Source organism: Canis lupus, chromosome 13, assembly GCF_048164855.1.
Source record: "Canis lupus baileyi chromosome 13, mCanLup2.hap1, whole genome shotgun sequence".
NCBI classification, from domain to species: domain Eukaryota; kingdom Metazoa; phylum Chordata; class Mammalia; order Carnivora; family Canidae; genus Canis; species Canis lupus.
Genome location: NC_132850.1, coordinates 55,506,015 through 55,531,474, shown reverse-complemented (window position 1 = coordinate 55,531,474; position 25,460 = coordinate 55,506,015). Strand labels below are relative to the sequence as shown.

The following is a 25,460-nucleotide window of genomic DNA, read 5'->3' as shown; positions in this document are numbered from 1 at the left end:
GATTAATTGCATGTATGGATAATGAACATTGTTAAAGTAAATACATACTTACTTGGGGATAGCATAAAAATGAATGTGATATAAGTAGAAATTTACCTTTTTTGACTTTACTGTATTTATACCCTAGACACACACACACACACACACACACACCTGTGTGCACATGTATGTGAATGGGCTTAACCCCCAGATGTAATACACAGGTATTTACGTGTAGTCTGTAATGGGGAAAAGATTGAAAGAGCAAACGTAATAGCAGTAACTGTTCTGTTAGTTGTTTGAAACATTGTCGTAACTTAAATTAGCTCAGGTGTGTAAAAGATTAGAAAGTTTAGAGATCCTAATAGAATTAATATAAGATGATGAAAATGCATTCCGTTTATTAAGCATTTTCTTTATGCCAGACTCCACTCTATTATTCCTCCTTGGCACCACTCCAGTTGGTATTCAATCCAATAAGGGATAAGGGATATATTTCTTATCAAAAAAGTCAGATGGCGCCTGTGTCAAATGAATTCTGAAATGTACTTTTATGTTCTGAAGGCTGACCTTCTGAGGTGTGATTTGTGCTGTGCAGTAAATAAGAAAAAGGATCTGCCCTGTGGGACAGCACTTGGAGTCTACGGTGACTGTAGTCCTCCCTCACTTACCAGTGGGCACTTTGGAAGAGTTTTATAAAAGTGACATAATTAGGAAAAGGTATTGTAGCATTTCTATTGGAGGCAGTCACTCTCCCTGATGGGCTTAGAGCTTCCCATGGTCAGAGGGTAGACCTTGCACAACACAGGATTCCACTGGGTAGTGCATTTGCTCGACCTCTCAACACTTATATTAGTAAATGTTTTTATTTCTTCTTTCATAATACATTGATGTTTGTAAGTTGGTTTCCATGGATATTGCCTGTAGACAGTTATGATATTTGGTGATAACAGTCTGTTTAGACCTTAGAAAACCATAAAATTTTCCAGAAATGTAGGAGGTAATGTTCTAAAGACATGTTCTATGTATAATCGTGTATTTGGGGGGAGACTACATACACAAAAGGAAATGTAATTAGTTTCTTTTTTTTTCTAAGATTTTATTTATTTATTCATGAGAGACAGAGAGGCAGAGACACAGGCGGAGGGAAAAGCAGGCTCCTTGTGGGGAGCCCAATGTGGGACTCCGGGATCATGCCCTGAGCCAAAGGCAATCGCTCAGGTGTCCCTATGATTAGGTTCTTAAGCAAGCGGGCCGGGGGAGGGGGGCAAGATTTGTTTTTTAAATGACCTTCTGTACTATCTAGTTTATTCTTTTATTTTGCCAAAGAGGAAACTGAATCCTAGAGCCATTTTATATTGAACACCTATTTCCTTGAAATAATCTTTACATCAACCTGGATTGAAATGCACTGCTCTTCCATTTGTGTTTATTAAAGCACAAGTCCACATATCTGTTCTTAGATGTCAGATGTTGAATAATGAATTTTGCTGGGATGCCTAAAATTTCTTTTAAATTCTGAGAACATTTTTTCACATTCATTGATGAAAAATCATCTCATTGTAAAATATTCAATAAATATAAATGCTCAAAATAAACACTTAGATGGTTCTTTTTAAACACTCATATTCAGGCAACTGTACCTGAAATTCTCTGATACCCTAAAAGGACAGGTATTTCCATCTCCCTTTGATGTATTCCAAAACAAACTCATCTTACCATTTTCACAGACATCATCACCAAAAAAGTAAATTCACAAATCTAAACATACGAACCTAAATGTCTTATGATGCTGATTAGCCATTTAAATATTGTCTTTTAAAATCAGGACTGAAGTCACGATAATGCTTTGACAAACATAACACAGATCCTGTCCAAATTTTATGATCACATGACTTAAATATTTCTCTTAGCCTTAGATAAATCCATATCTAGAGTACCTTGGTACTTGTATGTGTAGCAGTGATATAGTATAGATAGAAACTGAAAGAACCAAGCCTATAGCAAAATCTTTAGAGATGTCTCGATTAATGATGTCATGGCCTCTTATAAATGCATTTAGGCAATGAAATTCAGCTGTTCAAAGAACATGCAGAAGGAGCAGCCCGTAGGTGCCTTTGGTAGTGGTTACTTGCAGGAACAAGGCCTGGAACTGTCTAGGTGTTAAGTAGACAAGAGAGTATATGCATAGCCCTTCTTCCTTCCTACCTTAAATTTTGATGCCCTTAAAGTAATTCTTTAAATGCACATTCCCATTTCGATATTCCGAAATACCCTAAATTCAGCTGGGAGGCTTTGGAGGAGGTCTTATTATTATTTTTTTCTACACAGTGTGTTGATTTGATACACTTCTATATTGCAATTTGATTACCACCACAGATTAGCTAACATCTTCATCCTGACACATAACTCCATTTCTTTTGTGTGATGAGAACATTTAAGATCTAATCCCTTAGCAACTTTATAACAGCAAGTATATAGTAAAGCACTGTAAACTGTATCCGCAAAATTTAGGCTAGTTTATTTGATTATTAATTTAGGTAGATAACTGCCATTTTCATATTTTTACAGGTGCTCATATAACATTGAATTTATATATTTCCTTAAAGTCAGAACTCTCCTATAAACCCCATTTCACTGCATCTTTTTATTGACAAACATTTGATAATCTTTTCAGTTTCTTCTAGAACTATTAGGTAACTTTTTCTACTTCAGTCAACTTTGATAATTTTCATTTTCCTGGTAAGTCATCCATTTCGTTTAGCTTTTCAGATTTCATTGGCATAAAGTCACATAAAACATACTTTAAAATTTTAAATATATTTTTATCTGTGATTATATCTTCTTCCTCACTCCTAATAAATTCTTGATTTGTATTCTCTCTCTCTCCCTCCATCCCTCTTCCCCCTCCCGCCTCCCCCTTTCCTCACTCCCCATGTGTGTGTGTCTCTCTCTCCTTTTTAAGAACCAGCTTCTGATTTTAATTCTAAATTCTAATTTTGGTTTTGAATATATCTCTTATGGTTTCTGTCTTCATTGGTGTTCACCTTATACTTTGTTGTGCTTAATTTTTTCTACTTTATAGATTGAATTCATGAGTATATTTGCACTGTTTTTATTTAGTAGTAAGATAAATTTAGTCTGTTAATTTCTTATCATTTCCAATCTACCATGTACAACATAACCATTTCCCACAGGTAGAACCACCATATTTGCATGAAAATTACTCCATCAGTGTGTTTTCAGCCCCCTGAAGCAAGCTCGGTGGTTTGACTGACACATATCCTATTCGATGTAGGTTTAAAACTATCAATAAAGAATTTAGAGTAGCTGAAAAGGAAGCACACTAGTACCCTCCTCATACCCGAGGTCATCTGAGGTCTGGAAGCAGATAATCCTCCCACCGTATCATCAGAAGCTCAATAGTACCTAACACTACTTCACAATGCCAGTGTCATTCCCCTCACTTCACTTCATCACAGGCATTTTATCATCTCACATCATCACAAGAAGAAGACAGATGAGTACAGTACAATGAGATACTTTGAGAAAGAGGGAAAGACCACATTCACGTAGCTTTTATTACAGTATATTGTTACGGTTGTTCTATTTTTAGTTATAGTTGTTCATCTCTTACTGTGCCTCACTTATAAATTAAACTTTGTCAAAAAAATAAATAAACTTTGTCACAGGCACACACGTGTAGGGAAAAAACAGTATATATATGGGGTTAGGTACTGTTTGAGGTTTCAGGCACCCACTGGCGATCTTGAAACCTATAAGGGGAACCACTGTATTACCAAATTAATTTAAACAAATATCTGTAAAGTTAATATTCCCAAATTACCAAGTCGACTGACCAGTTTTATTTGAATGGCCCTTAATGTCTCTCTGGTCATTGAATAAAAGCATTTAGCCAATTTGAATGAAGACACGAATTCTATAGTTAGGCCCGAAAATAAAGCAAATATGATTATGTATACATGTTTCCAATACATTACGCAGTGCACCTTAGAACTTAAGGGTTCTGGAGTTAGCCTGTGTGCTAGAGTTCAACTGCCAGTGTGGAGGCTTTGGCTCTGAATTTTGTTGCAATGTGACCTTGGCCAGGAACTTAGCTTTTCTATATTTTATAATAGATAAAACGAGCATAATAACAGTATCCACTTTTTGTGATTTTTGTAAGGATTAAATGAGCTAATGTATTTGAAAAGTGTAATTATTATTTTATTATTTAAATTATTATTATTTTCAATATGTTAAAGTGTATGTAAACATTTTGGTGTCCAGAATAGGATCCCAAACTTCTCTTCTGCAGATGACTGGCACTCTGCCAAACTGAAGTATAATCCAATAAGCACTGTAGGATAATTGGCATCTTACTAATTTTATTACCTTTCCCAACAAATTTAGGCTCCAGGTGACACTTCCAGAGCTGGGCCTTTTAAGATCCGCATTTATTTGTTGGCAGGGGTTCACACTACCGTCGGGTTCGATAATTCATGAGGCAGATTTAATTGACAGGATTTTAGTTAGTTTGAACTAGAAACAACCTACTTTGCAGGGTTGGTTTATTTTTGTTGAAGGAAACTGGGTGTCTGACCATTATGTTTACTAGTGGATTTTTTCCTTTGGTATACTCCTTACAATTCTTGGTGGTAAGAAAGCAGTCCTCGTGCCCTCACGGTTTTTAAATTCCCACATGAGAATGAAAATTTTGTCTACAATACCAGACTTGTTTGTTAAACATAAAAGAACATAAATCCTCCATGGGTCCCCAGGGGTATGTTAGAGAAAGGGAGTGATCGTTATAAACCACTTAGCGCTGTGTGCTCTGTATCATGTTGCCGTGAGAAAGTGATGTTTGATTGGCTCATAAAATAGGTTTAGTAAATCCTTTAAATACTGATGTGAGCAGTTGTGCATGTTGGAAACTAATACCTGAGAGTGTATTAGAAGGATTACCATGTCTCCAGAACAGTCACCTGGGCATGCGTGGATTTCTGCATTTAAGGAAGATGATGTTTTGTGATTTCACTTTTATGTGTCAAAACGTTGCTTGGTTTTATCATCTTTTCATTTGACTGAGGCCTGCAGACACCTTCCATCATCGTTTTCTCTATCCTTGATGTTTTGAGCAATGCTAGGGTATATAAACCAACCGATCTCCACCATGAATTCCACCTGCAAACGTCCTTTTATCAGAAAACAAGAAAAACTTCAAGTTATTAGGGAAGGCAACTGGATTTAATGTGCTAGTCTTTTTCCAACCACGTTCTGTGTATTTCTAACAATTTAAAGGAAATACGTAATTGTCAGTGATTTTTGTTTTCGTTTTTTTTTTCTATTTTGAAGATTAGATAGCAATAATGAGACATGAGAATACTTTACAGGTAGATCTTCCCTGGGTTTGTTTTACATGATCTTGAACATGATTTTAAGTTTTTTTAAAAATGCTATTTTTGTAACCGTATCCTTTAGCAAGAGGGTTTACTGTTTTGATGAGAGGGAAAACTAAGCCTTAGTAAATAATTATGTTATTGATACTTTTCAGTTCCATAGACATCTAAACAGTTGTTGAGGATCCACCATTAAAATTGATGGTGGTGTAATTGAGTGAAATTGAGAATTATATTGTTATAGGACACCACTTCTGAAAAAAATCTTAAAAGTTTACTGTGAAAGAATTAGTGGCATATGTTAGATTCTGCTGTTTTATAGGCAAAGAACACAGTACTTTTTGAGATGTCCATTTAACCTTCATGGAATGCAAAACTGTAGATTTTTAAAGCACTGTGGTAAGTGTGTGCGTCAGACTTGTATGAGCATGTAAGAATTAATTGCCAGCTGTCTAACTACAAATCCAGAAGTTGTTATACAGATTAGTGGATTTTTTTAATGGCATCAAATTTAATAGAAAATCTTCATGAAAAAAAGAATAATGTGCTTCTAACTCTTATATGCAGGACAGTGACTTTTATATCAGATGTAAATGAAGCCAAGGTTAAGACTTATGCATTCCTTCATAAATTCTTAACATTTATAATCCAGATATTTTTGTGTGGTTAAAAACTCCTTTCAAATACCTCTAAACAGCTTACACATCAGATAAATATGTAATAGTGTTTCTTAACAACTAAAAAAATATATAATAGTAAAAATACTTAGAATTTTTGCAGTTTTCTTGCATATGATCTTCTTTTCTCTTAAAATGCTTCTATTAGAAAGATAATAGGTATTTTGAAAATGAAGCAAATTTTTGACACTTTGTGTCCTGTCCAACCAGTTTATTGAAATGACTTCACAAGTGCCAAATCTGAGGAATGCCCTTTGGTTTTCGTCTTCTTTGAGCTTTCCTTGGTATTCGATACTCTGGGCACTGTCCACCAGTTCTGCTCAGGTGGATATTTCCCTTCTCTTTTCGCTCCGTTCTGCGGCATCCCTCACAGTGGCTCTCCTCCTGTTCCTCCGACTGCTTCAGAATCAGGACGTTTTTGTTACAGGCTCTTTTCCTTCTACCCACGCTTGTAGTGTTTTTGTTAACTGGCATCCCTCAAATGCGTGGTGATTCTGTTCTCTGCCACTGTTACTCCCTCCCTGAAACGGTCATGGCCATGCCCCCTATGCTGTAAGGGTGGCAAACTCAGATGCCCACGTGGGCGAGTACTGTAAATGATGATCTGGGTATTAAAACAACAACAAGAGCAGAGAAAGTAGATGGGGATCTTTAAGAACTTAGGAAGAACATGTCCCATCTAAAACTATTGCCCCTTGGTCCCAGCCTCAATTGCCATGAAGGAACCAAGGTCCAGTGTTCATTCCCTTCATTCAACAAATACTGATAGAGCACTTTCTGTGTTCCTGGCACATAGGTGTTAGGGATATGGCAGGAAATTGAAGATACCCTCCTCCCCTGGGGCTGACACCAATTCCAGAGACCTGGGGAGTCATATTAAGGCTAATAATATTTAGTATTACCTGATCCTCAAATTTAAGAGTAATAATTTAAAAAGCCAGAAATCCAGACTTTTCTGTGAAATCCCACTTTTTAGAGTGTTGACTTAAATTTTTAAAAGCCACACAGAGCCTCTTAAAGCTGCGCTTACCTCACCTGTTTGCAACATTGGCCCACAAAAGATTCTAACACCTGACTCTGAAGTACCCAAGGCCTCCCCAGCTCCACCTATTTTTCCAGCTGGATCTTCATCTACTTCTTTGTCTCCCACCCTTCATTCACAGCCCACCGTGCCTGGCCCCCTCTTTCCTCGGTTGCATCTTATGCACCCACCGTTGGGCTTCTCACTGTGGTGCGTCTCCACTTCCCCTGTCTTCACCCCTGGCAGGCAGTCCTCACTGACAACCCAAATGTTCCTTTGTAAACTGACCCTAATCCCACCGTATAGAATTACTCCCGCGCTGCCATTATTCCACAGTATTTCCTACATACCCACATTAGAGCACTCACTCACCAAAGTGTTTTATGGGCCTTGAGCCCAAAGAAGCTATAGTTTCATCTTTGTATCCTAAGAATCCAGCAAGACACTTTGCACCAAGCCAGTGCTCTATAAATGCTTACAGGATGATTGACCAGGTCTGAAGTCTGGCTCTCTTCAAACTTGCAGTGGTGGTAACCTACATTATATAGGTTTAGGTAACCCCCCCAACCCCCCCCCCCTCCAAGCACAGAACAAACATGCTCTGTGAAGAAAAGCTTTGTTTCCCAGGTGAACAATTTTGATGTAAAAATTATCCTTTCGTATAAAATGGTAGTTACCTACTTTTGTACCAAGTATACCTGAAATAACTACTCAGGTCTGCTCTATCCAGCTCCCCTGACTCCTGAGTGTACCCTTTTCTGTCCCATGACACACATGCACGGAACTCCTAGATTGGTTATACTGATTGACTTACGTATTTACCATTGATAACCCTATGGAATAGCAGATATTCCCCCCCCTTTGTATTTGAATTTTCTTATTTATTGTTTTCAAACTCTGAAGGTCATATTAAAAGTTCACATGGAGGTGGGAGCAAGGGACGTAGGATGGAGATAAAGGACAGCTTTATTGAATGGCAACTGTGTCCCAACAGTGTTTTCGGTACTACGCATGTATCCTGTCTTAAAATATCCCTTTGAGCTAAGTAGCATTGCCCTCAATTTAAGGCCAAGGAAAATAAGGCTGAAACAGGTTAAGTTACATGTTGTAAGAGAGTTCCTGATACTTCTTCAAGATGAAGATGTGTACATAGAATTGGCCTGATATATACTTTCTGTATAATTTCACCAATATTTCAAACATAAATTCCAATGCACAAAATACATTATTTTTAGTTGTCTAGTATCTACTGAATCTAGATTTCTGAAAAAACCCACCAATGATTTTCAACCATGTCAGACCTACTACCTTTTAAGAAAACTTTTGAGTATCCTCTTTAGTACTCATAAATGAAGTTTACAGAAGTATGGATAGCTGTTTAAAATGTAAACATAATGACATGTGTGCTATGGAAACCTGAAATAGCAAAGCAAGTTACATGAAAATAGTGGGTGTAAATACATAAATACACATGCACAGTTACGCTAGGAAAGTAAAAGGAGGTGGTCAGATGCATCTTTCAAGTAGACTCATTGCGGATATGACAGTTTTAGAAACAGACGAGTATGTCTACTTTTAATTGTTTTAATTGTGATGCAGATAGTATAAGCAATGTTCCTGTTCATGATATGTTTTTCCAAAACATAATTCTTGGTGAAGTTCCAGAACATGAAAACTGTCTTCAACTTATTTAATAGTTGAATTTCTGGAAAATTTGATTTTAACTAAAACTGCAAAACATATATGTGTTTATATGTGAGACAGTTATTAGTTTCCAGACTCAGATGAGCTATATCCAAAATTTTGCCTACATCAATGTCCAGTGAACTATTTGAAAGGCATGGAGAATCTGGGGCAAATACTCACTCCTAGGACTCCCCATGATTCAACAGCATTGCACGTTGCCCACCGTATATTGTAGTGCCCTGCTCACCCTCAGTCTCAGTATAACCTAAAATTCCTCTACAGATTTCTGAAATATTTTCTTAACAAGCAGTACTGCTCTTGAGGAGTACCATGGATCCGTGCCTTCCAAACAAAATTTTTTTTAATTTTTTTTATTATTATTTTATGATAGTCACAGAGAGAGAGAGAGGCAGAGACACAGGCAGAGGGAGAAGCAGGCTCCATGCACCGGGAGCCCGATGTGGGATTCGATCCCGGATCTCCAGGATCGCGCCCTGGGCCAAAGGCAGGAGCCAAAACGATGCGCCACCCAGGGATCCCCCTCCAAACAAAAATTAACATTTGTTGGGAAGATATTAGTTATTCCTTATGTTTAAGAAGATACTGTGTGTCCTACAATGTAAGCTAAAAGTATATAAAAATCAGTTCCTTTCTTCAAGTGTGTAACAGACTAAGAAAAAGGATCACTTGCCTATGTAGTGAATACTGAAAATACGTGTTTATCAAAAAGAGAAAGATGACGGTGAGCTGAGAACACCCAGAGAGGACTCACAGAGGCAGACGGGAACAAAGTGAGATTTGAAGGGATATGTATGTAATGATGTGGCTCTAGAAAAGTTTGCATCAGAGATGACGAAAAGGAGCCAAGGAGTCTGACCAGGGTGAAAGCGTTACTGTCAGAAAGTAATGGACAATGATAATAGCAATTAAGATTAGAGTAAAACTGTCATGTCCAAATGGAAATTAAATTGGGTAATTCACAAATTAAATATCAGATATGCTTGCTGCATACCAAATATTTAAGTGTTGAGATGACTGGTGAATTTGAAGTTCATTAACAGTAAAACTGGAAGGCTTAGAGTAGAAGAGAATGCACTTCTTTAATTGAGAATACATTTTCAGTTATGTCTCTTCTTTGGATAGTTTTATTATATTTACACAGTTAAATTTTGGAAGGGACTCCTGGCTATGGTCCATAGATAGATTCATTGTATCCATGATCATGGAATTTGAATTGCTGAAATAACATATCGTATGACCTTATGTATCTTTTGTCTTTGTTTCTTGCAGGTATGATTTTGTAGAGGTTGAAGAACCCAGTGATGGAACTATATTAGGGCGCTGGTGTGGTTCTGGTTCTGTGCCAGGAAAACAAATTTCTAAAGGAAATCAAATCAGGATAAGATTTGTATCTGATGAATATTTTCCTTCTGAACCGGGGTTCTGCATCCACTACAACATCGTCATGCCAGTAAGTACCACTTAGAGGTCTCCTTATTTAATTCGGTTAGTTGTTTATTTACCTAAAAAAAAAAAAAAAATCATGAAAAACAAAAAAATGTCCATAACATTTTTCTTTCTATGGAGAAAGGTAAGCTTACTATTATTTTTAAAATCAAAAAAATAAAAAATAAAAAATAAAAAATAAATAAAATCAATGTTTTGGTAAAATGTATTTTTAAAAAATATATTTTAGTAAAATATATTTTAATATATAATATATTTTGGTAAAATATATTTAAAATATATTTTAAAATATATTTTAAAATATATTTTAAACTGCTATAAATATATATTATAGTAGTTCTCAGTTTTTCCTACATATCCTAATACTTATCCTGCTTAAATAATATTTCTGGTTCTTTATGGTTCTAAAAAGAAGTTTTGAAATTCTCACTGGACTTTAAGAAATCTACTTTGTCTAATTATAATTATTACTATAATTTTAGTTATATACTGATTTCTTGTACCCTTTATGTATTATTTCAAACATTTGTATCTGTTTGTTGCATCACACCAAAAATATTGAAAACCCTTTTACTGTTTTTCTCACATTGCTTATAGTAATGCTGAAGTACTCGAATAAATATGACGGTGTCAACCTAGTATGCTTTTTAAATATGACCAATAATATCACTATTTAAAATGATATAGAAGATGATGTCCTCAATGCTTTTGATAGGAGATATAGCAAATCAGCAGGCACACTGGGAACATAACATAGTTTGGGTTAAATGCATTAACCCTTGTGCTCTGACTGGGTATAAGAACAATGAATATGGGGATGCCTGGGTGGCTCAGTCGGTTAAGCATCTGCTTTCAACTCAGGTCATGATCCCCACATTGGGCTCCCTGCTTAATTGGGAGGCTCCCTCTCCCCAGCTGTGTGCATTTTCTCTCTTTCTCTCATTCTCTTTCTCTCAAATAAATAAATAAAACCATTAAAAAAAAAGAACACTGCACACCACAAGCCAGCAGTCCACGAAGCCAATTAGAAAATATGGAATCAGTATCAAACTTTATATACTATATTCACATTGTAATTAATGTCAAGTAGACATTTCCTTTTTTGGTTACCCAAACTCAAGTCTGTTGAGTTATTATTTATTATTATTATTGAGTTATTATTTAAGCCTTTGATTAGGCTAAGAAATTTAAATATTAATATAGCTAAAGATACAATAAAATGCAGACTGAAGTTTGAAAATGATCATTTATTTATTTAGGAACAGTAACATTTGCTGTGTGAAATCAAAGTTAAGGGAGATAGCTCTGATATATGTCATAAATTTATATGGTGAATCTTGATCAAATTACCTTATGTAGATTATTTAAGATATCCATACCTCTATTCCATTATCAAAACTTTTGCCAATAAAGATTCTCTACCATTTTTTGTTAATTTCCAAAACTTTTAACTTAATAATTTAATATTTTTATTTAAATTTAGTAAAATTGAAAAATTTTATCGAGAAATGAGAAGTGTTGGGACGCCTGGGTGGCTTAGCAATTGAGCACCTGCCTTCAGCCCAGGTGATCCTGGAGTCCCGGGGTCGAGTTCCACATCGAGCTCCCTGCATGGAGCCTGCTTCTCCTTCCGCCTATGTCTCTGCCTCTCTCTCTCTGTGTATCTCTCATGAATAAATAAATAAATAAAATCTTTAAAAAAAAAAGAAGAAAGAAATGAGAAGTATTAACAGTAGACAAGAATGAGCTTTTTAAAGAGCACTGTTGGGACGCCTGGGTGGCTCAGGGGTTGAGCGTCTGCCTTCGGCTCAGGTCATGATCTCTGGGTCCTGGGATTGAGTCTCACACTGAGCTCCCCATGGGGAGCCTGCTTCTCCCTCCGCATATGTCTCTGCCTCTCTGTGTTTCCCATAAATAAATAAATAAAACATTTTTAAAAAATAAAGAATGCTATTGATAGGTAATACTTTGATATTGTGATGATTTGAGTAAAGCCACTAGGAGTATGTTTAACACATTTTCACAGTATCTTTCTTTTAGAGAATTTATGAATTTATTTTCTTTAAGTCTGAGATGGCCTTGGGAGACATGACTACACTTTTACAAAGTTATACAATCCTTGTTTTCAGTTTGAGTTTTAGCACATGTCGTGTTCTTAAATATTTAAAAATGAAACAATTAAATTTTACTCTAAACATAATGGTGGGTCTTGTATCACAGCAAAGTTTTTGTTTATCCCAAATCTGTGACAAAAAGAAACTTGAAACTGAGAAGATACTTGTATTTTCAATAACTGTTCTTTTCATATTATATTATTTTAAATATGTATAACTAGCAATCTACTTATGCTACTGAATAAGACATGAAAGCTAAAATATGCCATACCGAGGGGTTTTTTTCTAATTTTCTAATTACATGGGTTGGTTCTATAACCCAAGGAGTTGTATGATTTGATAAAATAAAGATAAAAACATGGGAAATTTATACTGTTGTACTCAGTTCTGAGTGCATTATAGGTTTTTAATAGATACTTGAATGTTGAGTTGATCATACCATTCACTCACTCCGGCTTAACAGAAGATTCACTGACACCTGTTTTTTTTTTATCTGTGAGAGTATATCAGGTTCCTGAGCCTTGAAATGAGATAAAGCATCAGAAGGGTCTGCAGTAAGTACCACCCATCCTCTTGACTCCAGAAGGTCCCTGCCACCTGGGTTTGACCTGCTACTAGAGATTTACTGTGATTAAGATCAGAAACTGCCTCTGAGAGGCTTTAGAAGAAAGGTGTGTTGCCAGTTACATCGTTAAAATTAAACTCAGTGCATCTTTAAATAGTTCTTGAAATCCTTTGATAAATTTGTAAATGTGGGCTTTGGTGGGCTGAGACTCGACATCCTCCCAGTATCTATGAAGCCACGCTTTGCATGGCGCCTAAGTTGACCAGTGATGGGCTGCAGAAAATGGAGATATGTGGAGATATGACATAAGAGATCTTACATTAATTTGCCTTAGCAGCCATTGGACTGCAAGGGACAAGGAAACGTGACAGCATGGTCCTACATTGCCTAATAAGTGTCATTTGGTGATTTTAATTTTGCCAGGTTGCTCTCCGGGGTGATTATTGATACACGATTTTTACAATTCTCCCAAGCTTTGGTTCTGTTGAATTTGAATTTATTTTGGCAATTTATCTGCCACTTCTTTACCTATCCTTTGTCTTGGTTCCATGTTTCTGTCTCTTCTCCCACACAGCCACACTCCTGCTCTCAATAATTTCCGCAGAAGGGTGAAATTTGGTTAGTGAAAATTTGACAAGTGCTTTTGCTGTTAAGCCTTCCAGAATGTTTTGAATTAGCATTGTGTATTGCTAAATGACATCCCTCCCTCCATGCCTCTCCTCCCCACAACATTATTATTAGCAGAGTAACAATCCATCAAACTTATCTGTATATCGATGAATGAAAGCCTAAGGGAAGAAATTTTGCCTTTTCAAGAACAGACTTAAAAGTTCTTGTGGCATTTGCTCAAGGGCACATCACATGCCCCTGGAACCCCTGGATCATCTCTGATGCTTTTTTTTTTTTTTTGTAAAGGATGAACTTCGTAATTAGCACACCCAGCTTCCCCAGAGGCATTGATCTCATTGACTGCAAACCCACCATTGCAAAATAGGACCTTAGGGACCACTGGCCACAATGCTTTCTTAATTTTATAATGATAAAAATGATGCAAACCACAAGTCCTTAATGGGCTGTTACCACCCCGAATTGAGGTTTGCTACTGAGTGCCTAGCACAATGCCAGACACATTACAGCTGCTCCACTAGTATCTCATGGAAATTCAGCCCCTGCCCCTTAGAGTTGTCTAAACCTATGTGGAACTGCACTAACTTCCCATTTACTATGTTATCTTTGTTACTGTTGTATAATATTACTAATTCATAAACTAGAGCCCTGAAAAATCACAATAAGGACACCACGTGTTCTCCTGGTCATGATATATTAGAACTCCTTTCTTCCTCTCTCTTTCTCTTCTTTCTCTCTCTTTCTCTCATTTTGGTGGGGAGTGGAACATCGAGAGTTGAAGACAGTGGTGCATGCTTATGACATTATAACCATTATTGTGTATAATCATACTCAGCTGCTTTTTTATAATTAATATTTTGCATCTATTCACACACCTGCAGAAACTTTGAGTTTAATCAATTTTTTTTCTGGGAAAATTATGGAGAAAGTTTATTTTAATATTCTTTATTGAAGTTTGCAAGTAAGGGAGATCACTCTGCAGCCTTCTTTAGGAGCATGAATGGATATGTTTGATTCTAGCCAACCTTTAAGATTGGTTGATTCTATACCAACCTTAGACAGTATGTCTTAGTAGTAGTAGTTTTAATACATTAGTTAAAATTTTCAGAAACAGTGTTCCCCCATTAAAATCTATGTCCAGCTTTGTAAGATGATTTACCCACTCTTTTCCTCAGTTAATGAGTGAGAGTACATACAGGTTAAAAAAAAAAAAAAAAAAAAGGATTCCTTACTACTTTGAATAAAGTGATGTTGATTTAATATTTAAAGATTTTACATATTCTTTTATATGTAGTATTGTTCTTTGTAATATTAAGATTTTAGTATCATTTTCTTGATTCCTAGATATCTTAGAGTAAAACATAAATAAAATTTATCTTTCCATTTTACGATTTTAAATTGATATCATAGGCTAAGTTTTACCTTAGGAAAAACTTTGGCATGAGAGATTTAGCTAAAATTATAGCTAGTTGTTTATAGCTTTTTTAAAAAGTTCTGGATTTATTACATAAATTTAAAATGTATGCTTCAATGTTACTTTCAAGAATTATTTATGGAAATATATACTCCCCAATTATGCCCTGTTAATAAATAATGAAAAATAAATCCATGCAAATTGATGCCAAAACCATATATATTCAGCTTTCATGATTGTGCATAAGGAGTTAATAATGTCTTTGATTTTTTTTTCCTTCATGCAAAAAAAAAAGGGGGGGGGGCCTGGTAGATTAGCAGTGAGAGATTGTTTGGGAAGAAATGAAGCAAAACTGAAATAAAACAGTGCAAGCTTGTTTCTGTTTGGAGGCCACACACATTGAGAGCCCAGCACACATTTCAGGTCTCTTACAAAGAAAAGAAAATTTCTTGTTTAATTTTGGAGTAATTTATAATAGATTATGTATGTTTTACTCTGTGTACTATAGCATAAGCACCATTATTTAAAAGTGTTTTTTAAAAAAACCTACACAGGCTGAAAAATAGCATCTTCTAGCATCAAAAGACCTTATTAAAAGTTTATTTGTTAAAAAAAATAAGGTTTTATATAAAAAGATTGCAGATTTTAATCAGTTACCTCAAAAAAATACCTATTTTTAAAAAACGCAAATCCAAATATGAATATTTTTAGTGATTTTTATTAATACATAGAGAACTATTTCTTCTTGAGTATAATATTGTTTGTAACATATATACTTTAAAATGATTATGAGATTTGAAGAATTTTTTCATTCTCCAGTCTGGTTAAAATTTTGAAGGATAATTAAAATAACACTGATTTCTTTTAAGACAGTGTTGCTGAACATTACATTTTTCAAGAGTTTTAATCTAAGCTTTCTGATGAGCAGTAATAACATAATATTTTCAACAATTCATTTACTCTCATTTTTCATTTAATAAATGGATCGGTGTAGATTAAGAGAAATAGATGTTATAGCTTCTATACTAATTGACTCCATATATTTTTATCTTCTTGCTTTGCCTGAAAAGAGGAGCGTGGGGTGATGAATGTACTGAACGCTCCTTTAACCCACAACAATCCGTGAAACTCATCTTTTTTTTAAGTTGCTTCTAAATTTTTCCTACTATTTCTTTCCTATTTTCTTATGTCACTGACTAGCAACAGTTGGTTGGATCTCACACATTTTTTACTCTTTTTAGTAAAATAATACCCCGAGAGTAAATAATGCTAGAGAATGGCATGCAAGTATTGTAGCCACTTTATAATCCCAACTGTGGGTTTTCCTTAATAGTGATTTTGTAAATGACTTGTCCAGAGTTAAGTCAGTGCCTGGCCAGTGTGCACTATAGAAGGGTGTATGGTTTCTGTGGGGAAGGCTTAGAAGGACACTTGATGCCTGAGGTGCCATTAAGGAATGCATGACTGATTGCCAAAGTAGTTATTAATTATGCGGGATACAGAGAACAAAGCAGCTCAGTGAATATTGAAGTTAGAGGGAGAAAGGAGGAGGGGGATATTTTTTTCCGTCCCTTCTGGCATGTGCCAGTAGGTTATTTCACTGTTAATATCATGTAAAGAAAAGTCTTAACTAAAGGCCAAATTTGCTTTTATGTTCAGGTTAAGAAAAATTCCAAGTAGCTCTCAAACAAGGTATCAAATTCATTTTCTTAGGGGGGAAAAAGCAGCATACCTGGAATAAAAATACTTAGAGCAATATCGTAACCCTAATCCCATAGGAAACGAATTCAGTGTTAGAATGTCAAGAGTTTTAAAAATTGCAAATCTTCGTAACCAATTGCACTGTGTCCCTGTATTACTGTATTAAACTGATCTTAATGAGTGGAAAAATTTGGGCTTTAAACCTTTAAAATAAATTTGCATTTGCCTTAAGAGAGAATTAAGAGAAAAAGTTGGTCTTTGAATTTTTTTGTAGTATTTGGAGAACGAAAGAAGTTATTTCAAGTACTGCGTGTCTCTACTGTAGTCTGAAACACTTTTTGAGTGATTAGGTTTTTATTAAAATATACAATGTAATTGTATATTTATGCAGGGAGTCTAGAGATGACAGTATTTTATTACATCAAAGAAATTATACAATTGCTACAGAGACGAAGCTTTTACTTGGCTAAGAGCTGTTGAATGTATTTTTTACCAACTTCTACCCCACGGACACAGTGCTCTCTTTCATGTGAAGATCATGGTCTCTCTTCCATTTCTGCTGATTCTTTTTGTTCCAGTTAATTCCTAGCTATCTAAGAAAGAATTTCACAGATGGTATGATTTGTAGTCAGAAAGAAAAAGGCAGTTGGTGCTTCTGCAGGAATGGTAAAAGGCAGACAAACTACTCTAAGTTGAAATACAGGGGGTTATAAATAAGAATTTAGGAAGGCTTGAGGTTTGATTGACTCATATTTTATGTCTAAAGCCACAAAGATTTAAAAGCTTAGAGTTAATATGGCCCTAAACCTGCTGGAATTACTCTCTAGAAAGTTTGTTGCAATTGAAAATGATAAAATAAATACTTTTGTCTTAGCATCCCCATCCATTTTCCTGTTAAGTCTTTCAACATCCATTGAAGAATATTTGATGAAAATTTTTGTTGTGAGAAAATTTAAAAATGTATATGGCATTACCCTGGGTCTCTGAGAACTTACCTTGTTTTGGGGGAAAATACACATACGCGCACGCACGCGCGCGCACACACACACACCCCTTATACACCTATATAAATATGCTACATAAATAAGTGTAATATAAATTGTTTGGAAAGATCTGAAGAAAGAGAGGCAATTGGTGGAGCAGAGGAATATTATAACTCTTAGACTAAAGGAAAAAAACAAGCAGTCAAACAAATCCTGGAAGTGACTTGGTATAGGTTTCATATCAAATATATTATTAAAAATCTCTGAGGAGTTTATCCAGTACTATATCATCAGATGTCAGAGATTATGATTCTCTTTATTTGGAGTGAAACACAGTTAATTGCATTTTCATCAAACATGCTTAGAGATTCTGATATACGATGGTCTCACTTGAATTTGTGGGTGAGAAATTGCTCTAAACTATAAACTGAGCAGATGCAGAGAGTTTTTACTACAAGATGTTGGGGAAATACTTTTCATTTTCAAATAAACATGAATATTTGTTGGAATAGACTGGAAATTCTGCATGAATATTTTATTGCTAACATACCCCATGTGTTCTCTATTTTTCAGGATTGCAAAAAAGTGAGCCTTTCTCATAGAATTAGATGGATAGATTTCAATTTTTTAATACTTGCATTTATTGTACTGACTTTTCTAAGCTATGTATTGAAGCTTATCAGTTTTGTCAACTGTCAGTATCTCTTACCCATGCAACTAGAATAAATGACACCCTGCCTTCTTTTCTAGTTCAACACTAAGCTTATCTGATAATTCACATAAGGCATAGCTCCATCACTGAGGCACAGTTCTAGACTAGATAGTCATTTGTTCTGCAGTGTAAGGCACTATTATTAGTAAAATAAGACAGTCTCAAGCATCAAGAAATATTCTTTCAATCTCCTTATGTACTTTTTCACATCATTATTGTCTGAGTTACGGTGGCACATAGTTTTAAAAGGCAAATGTTTCTCTTAGGGTCGTTACAAAAATGGTAGTTGCTCTCACTTTCCTTTGTGCAAACTATTTTCCTGTACCTTGGAGGGGAGCACTTCCAGTTCTTTTAACTAATTTCTTGCAGAATTGACCTCTCTTCCTTCACCTAACATGCTTTTATCGTCGCTTCTTGATTATTTGGTTTCAAGAATTATCTATGATCTTCATCGACTCCACTCTCTGGAAGATGAGGCTTTCACTTTCTTCCGCCCTCCTGCATCTACCGCACATGCAGACACATCCCATCATGTCTCCTCTAGAATATCCTGTTATATCAAGATCCAGATCCATCGTGTCCATTACGTGGCCATGGAATCATTGTTCACAGCTGAGCCATGAAGTATTCTATGACTGCATTTCCTTTCCTGCCTTGTCTTACTTTGTTTTCCCTAGGCTTGTGTTATTTTTTGGTATGCTTAGCTTTCTGTTTGTGTTTATCACTGATTCATCTCCAAATTGTTCTTCGAATTGTGTGAATCTCCTCTCAAATGCAATCAGACACATTCGCGTTTTCTAATAATTTTGTCGACCAGAAGAAATTTCTGCTGAAACAATCTGATCTGCTTCAATTTAGACCGATTACCCTTTAGACCTGCCACACAGCTGTCATCTGGGGAATTCCGCACCCCCACCCCACCATTATCCTGAGCATTCTCTTTGCCATTCTCTTGCAGGATCTTTTGTCTTCTCTCTTGTCTACTTCCTGTTTGGGAAGAGAGTAAAACCCCAGTGAATTTCCCGAGAAAAAGGAGCATCAGAGATAAAGTTTTGTGGGCTTGAATAACTGAAACTTCCTTTATTTAACCCTCAACCCTAAATGAATACTTGACTAAGTCTAGAACTCTAGTTGGTCACTTAGAAACTGACTGGACATTCTGTGCCCGTGGATGGCCTTGCTGACTACCGTATTCACTGCATCGTGAGCTGGCCGGGTCAATTCCTTGAAAGCCCCCTGATTCCCCTAATCTCTTTTCTAAGGGTATAATCCTGGCTGCCAGTTCTCTGAAATGAGAGCTGAGTGGATTTAAAGACTGAGTCCCAGTATTAAATGTAAACACATTTCCTCAACCACCTCCATATCCGCATATTCACAATAGCATCACTGCTCTGACTCTGCTTGGGTTCCCCAGTCCATAAATCCTTGATTCTATTCTGTTCAGGGAAAAATTTGAACAGGGAATAAACTCATCTTCTGACAGTGGGGAAATAGATTTGAAGGGTCGAACAGCTTCATGGCTTTCAACCAGCCTTGCTATTTTTAGCTTCAGTGTCCTTCCCACTTCCGTAGGTACCTGATGCCAGCAGATCCCAGAGCTTTTTGGTTTCTTTTTCATGCAGGTCAGGTTGCTTCTTGATTTCCCCCCTGCTGAATTTTAGTCCACCGATTTAATGACTACACATCTACCTACATTTCAGATTCCAAAACTTTATCACTATTGACTCCTTTCTGATTTTCTTTGGCCTTAAAGAATTATGCATTTAAAGAAATACCTTCAGAATTAATCATTTAAGGAAAGAATAGAGCTAAAATCATCATCTTTTTTGTTCCTCTTTCATTTAGCAATGTCCTTATCAAACACCAAGTTGATGTTTGGTCACCAAAATACTCAGAAACTCTGTACAACATTTTGAGGGCATAGTATGTGCCAGGTGCCATGCTTTGTAATTGACTTTAAGGAACAACTCCATTATCTTTCCATGCCAGATAAAATATGCCTTCATAGCAGTTGCTTTGCATGATTATGCTATTACATTTCCTTTTTTAACGTCAGGGAGACATAGATAAGACTTGGTATTGATTAGCTGTTTAACATATCCTGAACTCTGTTTTAATATTAATATTATGTCCAGGAGTATCCACTAGCATACCAATCATGGTTCACACATGCACATGTTAGTTATAACTGAACAATCTATCATATGATCCTTACCTTTAAGAAAATGCTATCCTTGTAAATAGTCTTTGAATATTTATCTTTTTGAGTAGTGCTATTAGTGTATTTGAATGCTTTGAACATTAAAAATAGAGCTTTTAAAAAATTATTTATTCATGGGAAACACACAGAGAGAGGCAGAGACATAAGGGGAGGGAGAAGCAGCTGCCCTACAGGGAGCCTGATGCAGGAATCGATCCCAGGACCTGGGATCACAACCTGAGCCAAAGGCGTCTAGACACTCCACTACTGAGCCACCCAGGCGTCCCTAAAACTAGAGCTTTAAAGATTTTACTCATCTCTTTAAGATGACATAATTATAATTTTACTTTGAAATCACAAGAATCTGAGTTTATATACAATATAACCATCAATGTTTACATCCTCTTAGAACAAAACTAAAAGATAAGTGCATATACTTTTGAAGAAGTTAATTTTTGAAAGTCAAGTATGACTTTCAAAGTCAGTTGAAATTTTGAAAGTCAAGTATGACTTGATGATACCAACTTGGAAATAGTTGAAGTAGGCAAAAGGGAATGATGAACATATATTGAAAGAAATACTAGACTAGATGTGTGCTTTTCTCTCATTTAATCCCCATAATGTTATCACCATTTTACAGATTAAAACTCAGAAAAGGTCACATACTTAGAAATGAGGGTATTAAGTAGGGCTTTCCTAATTCTATGTAAAGCCAGGCTGCCTCTGAACTGGTTTGAGAAAGCAAATGCAAGATTTTCTCTCCCCATCTTTGCTTTCTTATTAAAACACCTAAGTAGGGTGCCTGGGTGACCCAGTTCATTAAGCGTCCGACTCTCGTTTCAGCTCAGGTCACGATCTCAGTCATGAGATCCAGCCCTGCGTCAGGCTCTACACTGGGCTTGGAGCCTGCTTAAGATTCTTTCTCTCCCTCTGCCTCTCCCCCCACTCACTCCGGTATGCACTCTTTCTCCAAAAAAAGTAAATAAAATTCTAAAGAAATAAAACATTTAAATACTATTTTTGTTGATTATGATGTCATGGATGCTTTAGAACCTTGAGAAGTTGATGAACTAAATTAGAATTTACCTTTTTTTTTTTTAATGCAAACAAGACATAGTTCCTTTAAAAGTTACTTTCAAAGTAAACACGTGCCCAAAAAAAAGGTAAGAATGCACACGGAGTACTTTGATTATACTTGACATAAGTCAAATTTTATCACTATTGAAAAATGACACAATTATCTGTGAGTATCCTTGCAGTCTTTTCAGCTCTAAAGACATTTTCAGAATCGTGTCATTAAGGAAACTTTGGAGGCTAACATTTATATGAAGAAATAAGAAAGTGAAACTGGAAAACAAACCCAACAAGGAAAACAAGACTTTATTGGGTGTCCTCTATCAAGCCTGTCCTAAATGTGGTCACAGCAGAATAAGGAAGACCCGTGGCATTTTTAGCTTGAAATTAGGCAGTTGGTGCACAGTGACTGAAATATTATAGGCATTTGGTAATCTTTAGAATGAATGGGAAGGGAAACAGAAATCTTAAGGGCTAATATACAAGGGGAATGCCCTGTCCCAGCTGTTTGCAGGGTGAGGCCCGTAGGCCACCAAAGGCCCCAGTGAACCAAGGGAGGAAATTCCGGAACCAGGATGTCTTTGTGTCAGGGCCCCAGGGCATAGGTGTCTATCTGCCTAGGTGTTTCCACTCTACTTAAGTAAAGTCAGCTTTTGTTTAAGCATGAATAAAGCCGGTCTGGAAATACCTGCCTGGTACCTCTCCCTGAGTTTCTCTGCTGCAAGTAGTTATTCAGAAGAAGGATTAAGGTTGTCATCTGTTGCCTTTAAGGACTGTATGAATTATCCTAAGTACTTCCAAAGCAGGTTTGCTTAAGAAAACCAAGGTTTGTTAAAAACCTGTACCCCCCCCCCCCCACCAATTTGGAAGAATAATAGGGAAAGGCATTGATAGGTGACAGTTATCTAAGACTCTAAAATAAAATTTGAAATAGCAATTGGAAATAGGTGAGAATAGCTCCAGGTCAGCCTAGAGTCAGTATCTAATGCCTCCTCTGCTAAAGAGGAAATGCCTTTTTTTCTTTTTTTTTTTTTCTTTTTTTCTTTTTTTTTTCCCAGAGGAATAACATTCTGATAAGGTCAAAACAAAACAAAACCACTTTCCTGCCGGGTGTGAGTTAATGAAATAGCATTAAGTGTAATTAGTTGTTTTAGGAAAAGACAAGTGAAAGACAGTGAATTGTTAGAGAGACAGAGACGCTGCAAGCCAAAACTTGACTTCCAATACCTGAGAGAGGCGGTTTTAGAATATATGACACGTCCTTTGGAGCAGATTCTTTAGAAGTCATCTCAACATTCTGACACAAATATTTTCCTTTCTTTTTGGAATATGATGAGTGAGGCTTTGTGGCATTCTAGTCCCATTGCTGATAAAAATGATAAAAAGAACTCCCAAGTCCACCCAGGCATACAGTGTTTTGTTTTAAAGACAAGGGATCCTTCTCAGACTTCTGCAGGGTACTGAGTTCCCTCTGAATTTCATGTTGACATGCTGCTTAGTCATCTTTTGGAACTCCAAAAAGGTTTAATATTTTATGATGACATGTCAAGAGGGGTACATAACACTGAATGGGAAGGTGTTTATTCCTACTGCACATTTAAATGGCGTTAAATGATGTGGGGATCATGCTTTTCATTTATCCACAGTTTATGTTTTCTCTTCCAGTAGGATTTCTAATTACATAAAAGGGCTTCACTGCTTCCTGTGGCTTGCCACAGTCTTTATTTGGCATGAATGTCAGGGCATAATTCCATGTCACTGAGTAATTTAAGGATCTTAACTCTTTATAATGATATATAGTCTTTTAGTAAGATTTTGGACTTTCTGCTGTGGTGCCTTTGCATTTGGTTTTTTCTCCTTTATATTGCAAGGCTGTGGCAAGATGCAATTTAGCTTAAGTAAGGATTCAGTCATTTGACTTGGCCATACAGGTAATTTTATATTTTTAACTGGAAGTTTGTATTAAGCTGGAAAAAAAAAAAACACCTAAGTAAATAATAATAGTACACACCATTTCTTGAATATCTATTACTGTATCGGGTTCTTGATATATGTCATCTCATTTATTCAGTACGATAACTAAGAAATTATTGCCATCTTACCTAGAGGAAGTATTCTCAGAGAAGGAATGCAACTTGCCTACGGTTCAGAAAAAATAAATATAAAATTGTAGTCAAATCATGAATTTCAACCATAGCATATAATATCTCCTAGTCAGCTTTTGTTCAGTAAGAACAAAACTTTTTAGCATTTTATTTTGAGATCATTGTAAATTGATGTTCATTAGTAAGAAAGATCCTGTATTTTCCCCAATGGTAATAATATCTTGCATAACTATATGTAGTGCAATATCACAACCTAGAAAGTGACTTTGATATAATCCACCAACCTCAAAAACAAATTTTTGAATAAAAATCCACAGTGCCATAGGACGTGTTAAATGAAAAGTGTTATATGAATAGACTTTCGTAAATAAAAATTAGACGGATATTTGACCAGTACATAGCTTTTTAAAATGGCTAAATCAGGAGTACTAAGAGAAAAGATACATTTTTGTATCACAAAATGACTTCAGCACACCTATTTAGTTAGGAGGAAAATTTTTATTCTAAAGTGGGTAATCTCATAATCTGCATCTAAAATTCTGTGTGGTGCAGGACCACTTTTGCAGCCTAGAGTAGAACATCTATCATAGATTAAAGATTACAAAATCAAAAATAATTCCACAAATCACTCTTCTTGATGTGGGATTCAAAGTGAATGTGTGAAACATAAATAGTCACTATAAATAAATCCATGCATAAGGCTTTGCTGCCTCTGAGACAGAGATTAATGAAGTTTTAGGATGCTAAGAGCTCAAGATATAATCTATAACTTTAAACTGATGTCAAGATCGAGAATTGATTGCTTAAAAAGCCCTTCATTTCTCCAGAATAGATTGATGACTGAAGTGCTCCTAAATCTCCCCTCATGCAAAATTTATATAATTTGGTTTCAACAGGTATGGTATGTGTGGGTAGGGGAGGATTTACATATTAAATGTAACTGTATAATATGTAAAAGTTTAGCTGTTTCAGAAGCAAAAGATAATAATGTGTGTGATATTTTCAAGATAGTTTTAAATTTTGGAATTCAGTAGAAACCAGCTCATGACCTGTGGAAGCTGACAGTTGGCCTATTAGCTGATTGAAAATGATTCAGATGGAGAATCATGGAAACGATACACATACTCCATAAGCATTTAATTTTAATTTCACTACTCTTCCTTTAGGGATTGAGATCTTTGCTTTAAGTGGGAATAAGCTGATTGGAGTCCTGTTGTATTTCTTCCACAAATCATAGCCATGATGCCTTAATCATGACTTTCAGTTTGGGTTTCTTTAAGTAAAAATGGGAACTCGGAGATACCGTTTAAAGTGATCTAAGTGATCCTAATTCTTTTAGGATTTTATGAGGTTTTCCCTTCCTATATTTTATGTTTGTCTCTCTCATACCTACTTGAACAACAGTTGTTTTTTTTGTTTTTTTTTGGGGGGGGGGGGGATTGTTTTTTGTTTTTTGGTTTTTTTGTTTGTTTGTTTTTTTAGTAACTCTTTTTGTATGCAGTTCTTCCAAAGCATTCATCCAAGTCTTCAAAGAGGCAACAACTCATATTTAATTACAAAATATTTAAATAGGGACAATTTCAAAAGTAAGTACTACTGATATAAGTGGCTTGAGGAACCAATACAACTCTCTTTTGGCGGGTGTAAAATTCGGCTAGGAGAAGCAGAAAGAATGCTGATAGCACTCAGTGAGCCATGGGTATCCTCAGCACCCAACTTCCCTTTGCACGCCTTGG

At 35.8% G+C, this 25,460-nt stretch overlaps 1 protein-coding gene across 2 annotated transcripts in view; it reads left to right on the top strand.

The window, feature by feature from the left end:
* The window catches only part of PDGFC (platelet derived growth factor C), a 198,658-nt gene that overhangs the window by 134,278 nt on the left and 38,920 nt on the right, over positions 1-25,460 (top strand). For both annotated transcript variants that reach the window (XM_072773761.1, XM_072773760.1), the window contains exon 3: positions 10,053-10,233. In XM_072773761.1, coding sequence (XP_072629862.1) covers positions 10,053-10,233 — 181 coding nt within the window. The remainder of the gene's footprint in view (positions 1-10,052; positions 10,234-25,460) is intronic.